Genomic DNA, 13,113 nt, shown 5'->3' on the forward strand with positions numbered 1-13,113 from the left:
CAGCGTGGGCAGAAGAAGGGCCCCAGCCTCCCCTCCCCAGTGCAAAGGCACAGCTCCATCTCGTGGGCATTTGTCCCATCTCCTTCCTGGTGGTACCGGCTGCCCAGGCAACCTCATGCCTCCCTGAACCCCACCGGCTTCGGACAAGTTACTCTGGGGGAAAAGGTTCAGCTCAGTGATTTACTGTATGGTTATAGAAAGCTGCATAAATATAGTTCCCATATGGCTTAAAACAAAAACAGGTTAAACTGGTGGATAAACATTGTTCTGGTTAGATTAATAGGTGGTGCTACAAAGCCAGTGCATTGAACCAAAGTGGTTAATGTACCCAAGCTGAGGCCTGACACAACAGACTGTGGCTTATCTGGTTGCTGTTAACACTGGCTTCTTACACGGCGTTTCTAGATCGCTGTGCAAACAACCCTTGCCAAAACAGTGGGACCTGTTTCTTCGCTCACGGCCATCGGGCGTACCGCTGTGTGTGTCCCGAGGAATTCACGGGGAAGAACTGCGAGATGAGTGAGTATCTTCTTCCACAAGACGTTGCAACATGAAACGCTACACAAAAGTAGAGCTTATTAAAGTCTGCTTAATGAGGAAATGTAGTGCTGTTTTGATGGGAAGGACCACTGCAGCACGAGTGTTTGTGTAGGCAAGTTTCCAAATGGTTATGACAGACCATCCATTACTGACAGGACAGCTGAAAATAGCTTGATTATACAGTTATAAATCCAAGAGTGCTCTGAGCCAGCGAGGTATTAAACTATGGGAAGCACAAAGCACGTCTTCCCCTCCCTTTGCTGTTTTTAAGATGTAAATATCACTTACATGTTTGGAAATGACTAATAATATCATCCAGTAGGTAGGGCAGGGAGACAGGAAAAAGCAGCAAACTTTCAGGTGACGCCTTACCCCTTATGTGTATGCACACATAGGACCATTAAAAATTTTATTGCAGTGCTAGCTTTACAACTACATAGTTCCTCCACCGTCAGTGGATTTATTTCCAAAGGAGGTGCCAGGCCAAAAGGTTCTCCTTGGGTCATTCCTCCAGCTTTGCAGCTGCTGATGTCAGTGGTGTCGCTCCCAATTTACTGCATTTCAGAAGAGGAATTAGGCACACAGAGGGTTTTCAGTTGTGCTTGCTGTTGTCTACTGAAGCCCTTTTTTCTGCAGCTTCAGACTTCTCTCCTGCTATGTGCAAACACGCCATCTCGGTGCTCTGAAGCACTGGCTCCATCAGACCCCATCACCTGTGGGAATTAACATGTGGTGCAGTGGGACAAGTATATACCACTGATCTTATTACTTGTGTTTCTTGAGGGAACTTTTAGGACAGCTTAAGTAAGGTGATGTTGTCATGTTCATAGGACCTTAGGAGAAATCCTCTGCCTGGAGGTACTCGGAGCAGCTGCTACAGTGGCTAAAGGCCTCCACACCATGTTGGTTAACTTGTCTGAGAAGCACCATCTGGCTGCAATTATATGTCTGTTCAACAAGAGGAAGGGATGAAGAGGGAATGTCAGAGACTGTGGTGCCATCCCTTGCAAGACATAACCTCAGAAAGCCTGTGTTATTTTTTTAAACTGTGTTTTAGAGAAATGTTTTGATGACAGTCTCCATGAGTTCTTCGATGTGGACATGAGCTGGTCAAGAGCCCAACAAGGAGTAGTGGAGCAGTGTGTGTGCGTGGGCGGCCGGATCGAGTGCCAGAACATCAAACACCAAAGTGAGGGGCAACGCTGGCTGGGCAGTATTTCATAGTCTCTCTATCGACTTGTGCAGAGTTGGGATAAATGAAACTAGGCATGTCAGAGCTGTACCCACCTCCAGGATCCCATTTGCCCCACATCTGCCCCCAAACTCTCGTGGCTTTTGGGCTGATGTACCCATTCCCAGCTAGGGTGATGCTTTGCAGTCTCCTCCTCGTTTGGTGGCTGTCAGGTGCCGGGTACAGCTGGTCACCCAGCTGGAGGGCATGTCCTTCAGCTATCCCGTAGCTGATGAAGCCAGCATGGCACCTCTGTTTTGGAAGAGGCAAGAGAGAGGCCTCGTCTGCGTAGGAGCTGCAGTATGGCTACCTTGTTATTCAGCCAGGCTATGCTGTCAGCTAATTATGGCTTTCACGCTACCCAGATTTCCCAAGTAACTTACAGTACTTAGTAAGCTGCATAAAAACCCTTTGAAAAAGGTAAGTGCTTTAATTCCCACTTTACAGAACTGAAAAATGAAGCATGGAGAAAGCCTGGCTTTCTGGGACACTTTGTAAGTCTGTAGGAGCATTGGAAAAAAATCACTATTAACTCAATCCTTTATGATTCCCGGTCATAGGTTCTAAATACTTGACCAAGCTCCCTCCTGGATAACTTATTATAAATTTTAATGCAGCTTAGGGGCAAACATGGAATTAGCAGAGCCCTCTGAACAGAAAGAAATGCTAATACCACCATCACCATCACTAGTAAGAATAATAATTGCCCTCATTTTATCTCCAGTTCATTAATAATATTTTTAATAGCTATGCTGATATTATTCAATAAAAGCAAAAACAGTGAGCCAGACTTCAGTGGGTATAAATCAGCATAGCTTTCTTGTCTTCACTTTATATCAACTCTAGGTCTGAGATGAGTAAAAAGGGAAACCATTCCCCAAAATATACATACATAGAGAATAAGTACTAAAACGAGTTCAGATGGACTGCTTTTCTTGTATAGTCTGTACCTTCCACTTGACCTCTAGTTTCTGCTTATAGGTTGCATTCAAAACCCTTGCCTGAATGGTGGTGAATGCAAAATGATTACCTTCAACGGGAAAACAGTATGTGATTGCAAAGGAGATTACGTAGGAAAGTATTGCAATATTGGTAAGTATAACAAACTGCTGGGGACGAGGGCATTCCAGAGTTTTCATACGTGTGTGAAGCTGGTGCTTTTGAGCCTCTGTGTTGTGTTCCGCCTTCGCAGGTATTTTGTGTAATAACTGAATTGGAGAGTCGTGTAGAACGTGACACACAAGAGTGTAATGCATTCCTCCAGTGTAAAACATAACACATTCTTCTTCACTAAGAACGTGATTCTGCAAATATTTGTTCATGTCCTTAATTTTATGGAAAATTAAACAAAAAAAATTTAATCCCGTTACTCATGCCCATAAAACTGAGCACATACTTCAGTTTTGCAGGAGCAGAGTCCCAGGGCTGCGTTCTAGTGCGAATGTTTCTTCACAGATTCATGCATCTTATGCCATCCCCTCATGAAATAATGATTTATATTCTGACAAAATTTAGCAGTTGGCTATATTTGGTAGCCTTAGATAGTTGTGAGCAGTAGACAAAGATAAAAGAGCACATACTTTATTTTGGATGTCCTGTACCTTAAATTAATAGCACATTTAGCTCAGCATAGCTTGGCTAAATATCCTGATTTGCACCGGTGGGGAAGAGAAACCTAGATTTTGGTCCTCCTTGTTGGTCCCATGTTGCTTCTTGTTTGAGGCTGCATAATTTTGATATAACTTTCTGATAGAAGATTTAACCTTTCTCACTGGAGAGGTTAAATCTATTTTTAAAGCTTATTTGTGAGCTATATCTTCAAATTATATCAGTGGCTACTTTTCAAATACAGTGGGTGTTGTGCATAAATTATAACAAGTCATACCAGTCTGTGATCCTGTCAACTCTCTGGCTAAGTCTTCCTGGGTATGTGAGTCCCCAGGCTTTGAGATAGGTCCCACCAAAACCAAAGACAGGACTTCTGGCAGCTACAGTGGGTGCCTAGTCAGACCTGAATGAGTTCTTGAGTTAAAAAAAAAGAAAAGAAAAGCTAATGAACACTAATATATTAATTGGGATTTGATTTTGTTGCTGTTGTTGTTCTGGTATTTTAAAAATGGTGTAGCCATCAAAAATGAATGAGCAACTGAGCGTCTTACGACCTGGCCCTCGAACACAGTTGGTCCCCAGGTACCAAACTGAGCTGGTGGAACAGGCCTGGGGCTCCTGCAAGTCCCTGGCCTGCAGGGAGGAAGGCTACCGCTGCTCTGCTTCTTTGTCCTTTAGCTGCACTAGTAGAGACTTGCCATGGGCTTTGCCAACGCCGTTGCACAGGTCTGGGTCAGGGCTGCACGTGTACGGCACCTGTGCAAGCCGGCAGCCCGCAGAGGGGTCTGCACTGCTCACCTTCAGCTCACGCTGCTTTTCAAATTCATATTTTGTTATCACCGTCTCATGCCCAAAGCTGCAAAGCTGTCCATAAACATCCTCAGAGTGTGGCCTGGATTATAAATATCAGGCTGCCAGCGTTACAGCTCTAATACTGGTTTCTGTCTGACTAGCTCCGAACAAGAAATAAGCAGGTGCTCTTTGATTACTTGAAAATAATAAAGCAAGCATTTGGATTGCTAAACAAATGGCTTTAGATGCTTACACTCCATCTGCATTCGGCTGCCTAAAACACCCACACACAAAACGGAGAACCGAAAGAGTGTGTTTATCTGTCACGGCCTTGCAAACAAGTATAAAAATGAAAAAGTCTTTGCCAGGATTTAGTCATTATAAATTCAAGCAAATAAATTAGTGCTGGGTCTACTGACCTGATAGTAACATCAGACAAAAGCAACAGCGTTCTGATGAAAGCACCAGGGGTTTGCAATCTCACAGTATGTGGAATTGATTTTTAAATATATGTTGGATTAATTTATGCTTCAACCCTTCAATTTGATGCTGTGAGCACAGCTGGCTTTTTTCTTTGTTTTGCTTTTGCAGTCTTGTAGAGTTTTCCTTGCCTAATAGGACTCAGTTTTGAGCTTACCCTTAAGTCTGAATGGCCTATGGGTATAATGCTTGATTCAAAGAAAGTTACAGCATCTCTAAAATGTATTTATTCCAAATTATTAATTTATAGAGGCAACTTTAACCCCAAGTTGTGATCTAAAAATTTGTTCTCTTCCAAACAAAGAAAATAATCAATGTAGTCAACAAAAAAATACTCCAAAATGTTGCTGGGCTGTGATTATGGTGATGTCTTTTGCTCTTGACATTTACAAAGAATAATCAATCTTCGTATGTTTTTAATAGAAGAATAACTATTTTTTTACCATCACATTCAGAAATATTAATAAATGAAGTACCATTCTGGATCAGATCAAAAGTCTCATTACTATTGAGATGCCAGCACAGGCAGAGTAGAGGATGACTGCGAAGTAATGGAAGTAGCAGGAAATGTACTGAGAAATACTCCTCCTCGTTTGAGGATTTTCTTGGTAGAAGCCCATGCCATCCCATTTCGTATACCTTTACCTGTTTTCCACAAATCTTTCTGAACTCTTTAGCACTCATTTATGCTTTTGCCTTTCACAGCATGCTGTGTCGAGAGGTTCCAGAATTTAAAAAGCTGTGATGAGAAGCAGCATTTTGTACTGTCAGGTTAAAACCTACTGCCTGATCATTTCATTTCTCCCCGCTTCGTACTGTGAATAACAGAGATTAATCATAACCTCTGTGATTTTACAGATCTCTATTTATCTGTTCATTATTTGTCTTTTTTCCTGAGTCCCAGTCAGGGCTCAAAATCACCTCTCCGCTGTTCTTATAAATCTCTTGCAAGCAACCATTAGAGCCCAGCCCTCCTCCTAAAGGCTGCGCGATGGCCGAAAAGTTATGAGCTGACCTGAAAAATACAGGAGGTGACAAGTGTAACACTGTAGATACAAGCAACAAAGAAGATCTATATGCAAAAGACTGTATTTAATACAGATTTCTATTCTCTGATGTAATACATTGTTTTCTAGACCTTAAAGAAGAGACCTGCAGGGCTAAAGAGAGAATTGCCATCTCAGAAATATTCGGACATGGTTTAGGCAAAAGACTTCACTGAAGAATAATGCTGAGGGAAATGACATACTTCGTATTAGAATTAGTTACTAGATATTTGAATTGGATAAATCCTCCCAAAACAGATGCCATTCAATGTTATTCATGGATCCATTTTTAATTAAGTTTAATTCACAATTATTGCACTTAAATATGCACTTGTGAATTTTCAGAAAGAAAACTTTTTTTGCATGAAGAGTAACTTCTGAGACAGCTCTTGATGAGGGACCTCTGAATCCAGGCACTAAGCGAAAAGTTTAGAATTAGTTATCTAACAACGAGTGGCGATATCTGTATTATTTGTTCCAAAAGTGTCAGGAAAGGGCCAGGCCCGGCCACGTGGGCGTTGATACGTGCGAGGAAGAAGTGACAGGTAAGAAACACGTGAGGGTGAAGCTTTCCCCTCATGCCAAGCTGGTATAGCTCCAGCTGAGAAGTCAGCTGTGAAGATTGGTTTTTTGGAGCAAAGTTTAACTTCATGGGAGAAGCTAACTGTCTGTCAGACAGTTATAAATAAGAGATTGTAAAATTACATTGATATTTTAGGTTTCTTCTTAGAGGCAGGAGGCATGGTAGAGATGTTGGCTGAATAAAGAGGAAGACAAAACTAAAGAAAGAGGAAATGCTATTTGTCCAGAGGATAGAGGTTATTCTTTATACTAGCTATTTAGGCTAGTTAAAGGGTTAATGGAGATGTTAAAAAGGAGTTGTAGAACTTTTTTTTGGAGGGGTTGGTGCCTTTAGGTATCTGTGGTTGAAAAACCATCACTGTGTTCAGACTGACAGGCTTCAGCTGGAGTGCAGATGAAACTAGTATGTATTATGCTTAATTTCTGGGTCGATAGTGGTTTGCTTGTAATCCTTGTCCTCCTTCCTGTGAAGCTCTTGCTTTGTTATTGTTTTTTAGACATGGGTGCTAGTTAATATGGAGGTCTCATTTTTATTTTTAGCTTTATTCTTCATTTATTGGGGGCTATGTTAGTAGGATTTATTTATTCTGTTTCATTAGTTGCCAAGCCTTTTCCTGAAACATTTAGTCTATATTAATAACTTTGTTGTGTTACTGCTGACTGGAGGAATAGCTGATAGTTATATGTAGGTAACCAAGGTGGGGTTTAGATACTCAACTGGATTTTGTGCTGTAGAAGTATCTTATTCATTGGATGGCATAATGTTCTTGATTGCTAGTTGGGTTATTTTGGAGTGTTAGAATGGATTTAGCAGCTATTCAGGATCTTTTTTTTGTGGAACTAATTATGAAATTAAAGTAGTTGGGTAATAAAGAAAATCATTGGGATTGATAAATTGAGGGTAGATTTCAGTGCTTTTTATGCTTAAACAAGTGATGAGGTGAAAAGCAGGCAGAGGAAAAGTCTGGATTTGTGTCACTGTGGTTGTGGGTTACAGGAGATGGTAGAGACTCCTCCCAGGAAGAGTACTGGGATGATGGCACATGGGATTATGTGTTGGAGGTTTCTTGGGATTATGTGTTTTGAAGTCTCTTTGGAGTAAAGTTTAGGTAAGAATAATGTTTTTTCTAGTATTTTGTTGATGACGAAGTCTGAAGTTGTTGGGGGTATTTTTGAAAATGCTTTATGTTTTCTAGTGCTTGTTTGCTAGTTAGGCTATGGGTAATGGGATTAGAGGGATAACATAGCTCTAAAGAAATCACGGGTTGGGATGCTAATTGTGGAAGATGTATGGTTATATAAGGAGATGAGTGTTATTTCATGTCAGAAGTAGGTTGAGGATTTTTAGAAAAGTAAGAAGAGTGAATAGATGAATATATAATCACATGCAGGAAAATAAATGCTTTGGTCACATCTTTGAGGGTTAAACTGGGGGAGTTTGATGTGATAAAAATAGACAAAAAAAAAAGACATGGAACCCACCTTTTTAGTGGTTACATGCTTTACTGAAATATGGTGTTTGCAGTCTTCTCCAAAAAAAAGGAGTTTAGTAAAGGAATTCCATCTCTGGGGGCAGCAGGGGAAGGTTTAAATCTTTCTCTTCTGAAACTCTAAGAAGTTCGAGTCTTAACATTTTGTTTTGTTTTTACCAATGTTATGCATTCTATAATCTACTAAAATGCTTTCAGTTTTGTGTTTAATCCTTTATTTTCTAGCATCCCAGCAAATAAAAAAAAGTAATAAGGTGAAGTATAATAACAAGATGAGTTGGTTAAAAATAATAAAAGGATATTCAACCAGCTGATTCCCCACTAAGGCTGGATAAGTAGGTCTACTACTAATAGTTGAAGAGGGTTTATAAGTGTGGTTGAGATGTATTATGCTGTTTGCATGTATGGGGCGTTGGGATTAGTAATAAAAGTAGGATGGAAGATAATAAAGCTAGTACTCTGCCAGGGTTGTTAGGGATAGAGCATAGATGACAGAGTAAATAAAAAGTATTGTTATAGTTTGATGTGGTTTGGAGGGGTGACTAGGTGGTTTGCAGATGTAAAGTTTTATGGGTCCCTTAGGAGATTAGGGGAGATTATGGCAAGAGTTAGTAAGGCAAGAATAATTAAGAGAAAGTTTATGGTACCATTGCAGAAAAAGTAGAGGTGGCCTGAGATTTTACCAGATCTGAGTTGTTTCCCAGAGGGTCGTTGGAGCTAGTTTCATTGAGGAAAAACTAGGTGTATTAGGCTAACAACTGTAATAATAAACAGTAGGAGGAAGTCAAAGATAGAGGAGAGAGTGAGGACGGCATTACCAACTGAAAACCCACCTGAGATCCATTGCACTAAGATGGTGCCAATATAGGGGTTAACAGAGAAGAGATTAGTGATAACTGGCTTCTCAAACCAACATTTATAAGGCATAGTCTGTGGAGGTGGCAGATGTGAGCAGTAATAGAGAGGTTACTCTGATGGCTCAGGTTTCTTTATAGAGTTAGGAAGTACAAAGGTTTTGGCTGATATGGAGAGAGACACAGACAAAGAAGGAGGGAGCACTGTTTGCATGAGGTTATGGACGAGTCAGCTACGCTGGATAGCTCAGCAAACTTGGGCTAGAGAGGAGAAAGCTACCGAGATGTCGGTGGCATAGCACAGAGCAAGGAACTGCTCTACGAGGACTGCGGACAAGGCAAATAGCAAGGACTCAGCAAAAATTTCTTCAGTTAGGGATAAGTTTAGGTAGGAGGTCAACAGAGAACTTGCTTATTTTTACAAAAGAGTGTGTCTTCCAGCTATTTCTATGGTTAAATACAGCAGCACCTTTTTAAATATTTTTGCTGTAATCCTAGTGTAAGCTAGTATGATTTTTTGGTTGTTCTTTTCTCTGAATTATGTTTCATTTTAGGACCAGTAGCAGCTGCTTAGTTTTTACTGTTACCATAAGGTCCTTGGCTTGGCAACCACATGGTCCTTGGATGTGACTGTAGTTTTAGTCCTGTTTTGTTTTTTTTAAGAGATGTGACAGTGGTATTGATTAATTTTTAATTATTTTTAATAGAGGGTATGCCTTTTCCTGAAACGTGAGGCGACTGACATCTTTTAGTCTGTAAAATCTGTTTAGCTGTGTAATAGTTACTAGGGAGGTGGTGGAAGGGAGGTGTGGTCGACTTGTACTATGGTGGCTCACGGGCGTTCAGCTCACCTCTTCATATTTTTCAGGTTCACATAGCATTAATTTAGCCTACAAAACTGGCTTGCTCTTGGAGCCATGCTCTTGAGATCTAACCGCAAAGACCTGCAGGTATATTCAAAAGAATGGCAGCTTTCAGTGCAAATTAGGCACGCGGATACTTTTGAAAACCCCATGAGGTAAACCAGGGAAGAGGCAGTTTCCCTGTTAAGGTAAAATAGCGCTGGGATCTGTTTGTTTCTACCAGAATTTCTTTTGCCTACTGGCAACCTATTTCCTGAAGATGCAGCTCCTTTTAAGACTGTGTACCTGGATTGCATTGACTGCCCTGTAAATCATAACTGTTGTGCTAGAATTCAAGATTGTCACCACAAAAAATGAAATGGAAAAGAACCAGTCCTTCTTGTTATTAAGGATATTGCTCTGCTAAGCTATAATAGAATATTGGTAGAGTTTATAGATTTCTGGATTTAAATCTTTAAATGAAAGGATCCAGCTTACCAGGAAAGTAGAAAGTAGATTTGTGCACTAGCTTTTATGGCAAACACAACTCTTCAATTTTAGCTTAGTAGATCTTATAAGTATTTGCAAGTGCAATGATACGAAGATCCTTTGTAGGAGAAATATCTTAGTAAATCTAGCTGTGATGAATGGAGTGTGCAATCTCCCGGAGTTTTGATGCAACTTAAAGAGATCTTTTATGCTTTACAAATCACTTTGTATTTCCAAGACTAAACCCATTCTTATTTTACATGTTAAGTTTCTATTACATTTAATTCACTACAAAGGGATGCCAATTTTCCCAGTATTTCTGCATAGTTTTTGGCTCAAACAGATTGTTTCTGTGTTTCATAACCAGGCCGCAGTTCCAGTGGGGATTTATTTCAGTGTTAGGTGATGTCAAACTGGAGGTTTTACTGCTATTCAACAAATGGGAAAGCAGCACATAAATAGGAATTAGTTATTTGTTAGAAATTAGTTGCATATGTTATTTGCTCTTGTATTAAATTGTAAGCCCAAATAGAAATACTGAAATATATATATTTATATACATACACACACACACACACACACACACATGTATAAAATGTATGATAGGATTATAGAGTTTATTCTGAAGGTAATCTGAATTTTCCTTTAGGAAGATGGTTAAGAACAGTGCTAGGCAAATGTGGGTGTTTCTCGAAGTTCTCAGCAAGGTGGTTTTTGCATTTCACGCAGGAATGTCTTGCTGCCTTACTGCCCTCAGAATACCTGGGGGGTTCTCAGTGCTTTATACAACGAAGCGAGACACCTGTAAGAGCAATCTCCACGAATGCTGGAGACTCCTTTCTGTCGCAGGTTTATTGCCAGCTCAGACTAGCGGTTAGTTGGGCTTGCAGCAAAGTAAGCTGCAGCTTCCTGAAATCAAAGCCCTTCCCGGCTTTCACCTCTGCAGTGGCCAGCTCGCAGCTTCCAGCTGTTTGCCAGGGCCGGAGTCAGGGAACCTGCAGGCGAATCACGCGAGGGTTGTCCCTTCTGCAAGCAGCCGGCCGAGCCGGAGCGCACACGCGAAAGAAATTTAACTTCTGCCCTGCAAAGGGCTCAGAAAGCGGACAGCATGAGCGCTTGAAGGAAGTGTTGGATGGAGGATATCCTCTCAGTTACGCCAAGACTTTAGTTTAGTTTATGACTTTCTGAAGATCTTTTTTGTCTGGACAATTGGTAATTAAGACACTGGGGAAGAGCTCTTATGAGGACAGTTGTAAGCAGAGAGACAACTTTTATTCTTGTCCTCTTCCCCCTTCCTGCCATTAGCTCATATAGGACAACATAGACTAGAAACTAATCTAACATGGTATTTAATAAAAGCATTACAAGTGGGTCAGGGATAAGACAGCATCACTGAATATAAGATTTCTTAAAACTGTCCTGCCCCAGGATTAGCACCATCAGAGGGAAAAAAAAAAACATGTCTATTAACAGAATGAAACAGAATATATGTAGCTGGAAAAAAAACTCAGTCAAGGCTCAAAAACTTTAGCAAAGTGGTTGATTACATAATTGGGGAAAAAAAATCCAGAACAGAGGTGCATTCTTTGCTTCAGAAAAACTTCCAAAAGATATTCATAAAAATGGCCAGGTACGTAACTACAGAACTTGAGACACGATCTGGTGACAGAAAGATCTTCTCAGATGTTTTCAGGTAGTCAGCAGCTTGAACTGGTGGGATAATTTCTACTTCAGTTTGCTTTTAATTTGGTTTAAGATCTGGAACTGCTTTTTACTGAAAAAATTCGACACAAAAGCTTGGTGTGACATTCTGACAAAATGTGCCATCCCGACACAATGAGAATGTTTGATGTCAGTTATTTAAACCTCCAGGATTTTCAAAAATAAAACATAAAAAGGAATTATTTCTATTTTATTTTTTTTTAAATCTAAAAAGAAGATATTGACCTAGATCTGCAGAGTAACTTGGAGCTAGGTTTTTGTGAAACCAAAGTTCCCTCTGAAATTCTAGTCCGATTCCATTCTAACGTTGACTGGCAGCACCAAAGGGAAGTGAACGAGCAAGAAGAATACATATGTACTGCCTTCCATTACTTTCTTCCATAAGCAAATAAATACATTTCAGAGTTACGAGAAGCTGCAGAAGTCATAAAGAATTCAGAAAGAACAATTCCCAGGCAGCACAATCCATTAAAAGCGCTGCAAGCAGACCACCTACACACCGGTTCCGAGAAAGAGGGAAAAGGAGGGTTTTTTTTTTTTGATGTTGTAGCAGTTGAAAAAAAGACTATTAGAAGCAAAAGGGCTCTAAAACTGCAAAAATTCAATTTTTTTTTTTTTTAGGAAATGTTTGTCCTCAGTTGCAGATGATAATATGTATTAGGCTTTGCGCATACTTTTTAATGGCGTTAGATCTCTCCTGAGGTGCCCGTTAATGAGGTGTGCTATGGATACTGGAGTGCTACTGCAAGCTTGTCAAAACAGATGGAAAGCAGCTAATGACTGCGTTAACCTGAATGTTTCTCCACATGTTTTGAGATGAAGTTACTCCAGTCTTTTCCCAAAATATTCCTTAGAAAAACAACAACAAAAAAAACCCCACCCAAACCTGTGTGAGAGCTGTTACTGTTGCTCTCGGCAAGCTCAGTTCGTGAGCCAAACTTCTTCGTTACAGAAGGAGAACATGAGGGATGATTTAGAAAGGGGCCAAAATCTTCCAGTTATAATCTCCTGGCAGCTTTCGCACTGACTGTCAAACTTTGAAAAACAGAGGTACATTAGATTTTAAGGCCGACAAGGTTGAGCACAACTTGTAAACACCATCTGCAAGATGTCCAAGTCATTGGTGTTGCAGAACATGGCCCCGATCCTGCACTGAAACAGAATTTCTTATTTCATCCCTGCCAAAGTAGGCAACGCTAAATCATTTTGGAATGTAATAAATACAGTGCAAATAAAAACAGCACCTGGCACGTCCCTAGCTAAATGAAAGAATTTAGCATACAGCATGACGGTGGTATTTTCATGATAGGCAAACAGAGCCTCTTAACTGGCAACCTGCTCAGAAAATAAATGGTAGTTTTGCCAAGAAATGGTTGCTATTACTAGAGATACAAATGGAAGACAGCTCTTTTCGAGCTCTATTAAGATTTTGGTTGT

The 13,113-nt window shown here is 40.3% G+C and overlaps 1 protein-coding gene across 1 annotated transcript in view; it reads left to right on the plus strand.

Annotated features, from left to right (window-relative positions):
* Positions 1 to 13,113, plus strand: part of HGFAC (HGF activator) — a 43,080-nt gene that overhangs the window by 15,263 nt on the left and 14,704 nt on the right. Inside the window, exons 5-7 of the mRNA XM_062574495.1 lie at positions 406 to 519; positions 1,598 to 1,729; positions 2,753 to 2,863. Coding sequence (XP_062430479.1) covers positions 406 to 519; positions 1,598 to 1,729; positions 2,753 to 2,863 — 357 coding nt within the window. The remainder of the gene's footprint in view (positions 1 to 405; positions 520 to 1,597; positions 1,730 to 2,752; positions 2,864 to 13,113) is intronic.

The sequence above is a fragment of the Rhea pennata genome, chromosome 4 (genome assembly GCF_028389875.1).
Source record: "Rhea pennata isolate bPtePen1 chromosome 4, bPtePen1.pri, whole genome shotgun sequence".
NCBI lineage: Eukaryota > Metazoa > Chordata > Aves > Rheiformes > Rheidae > Rhea > Rhea pennata.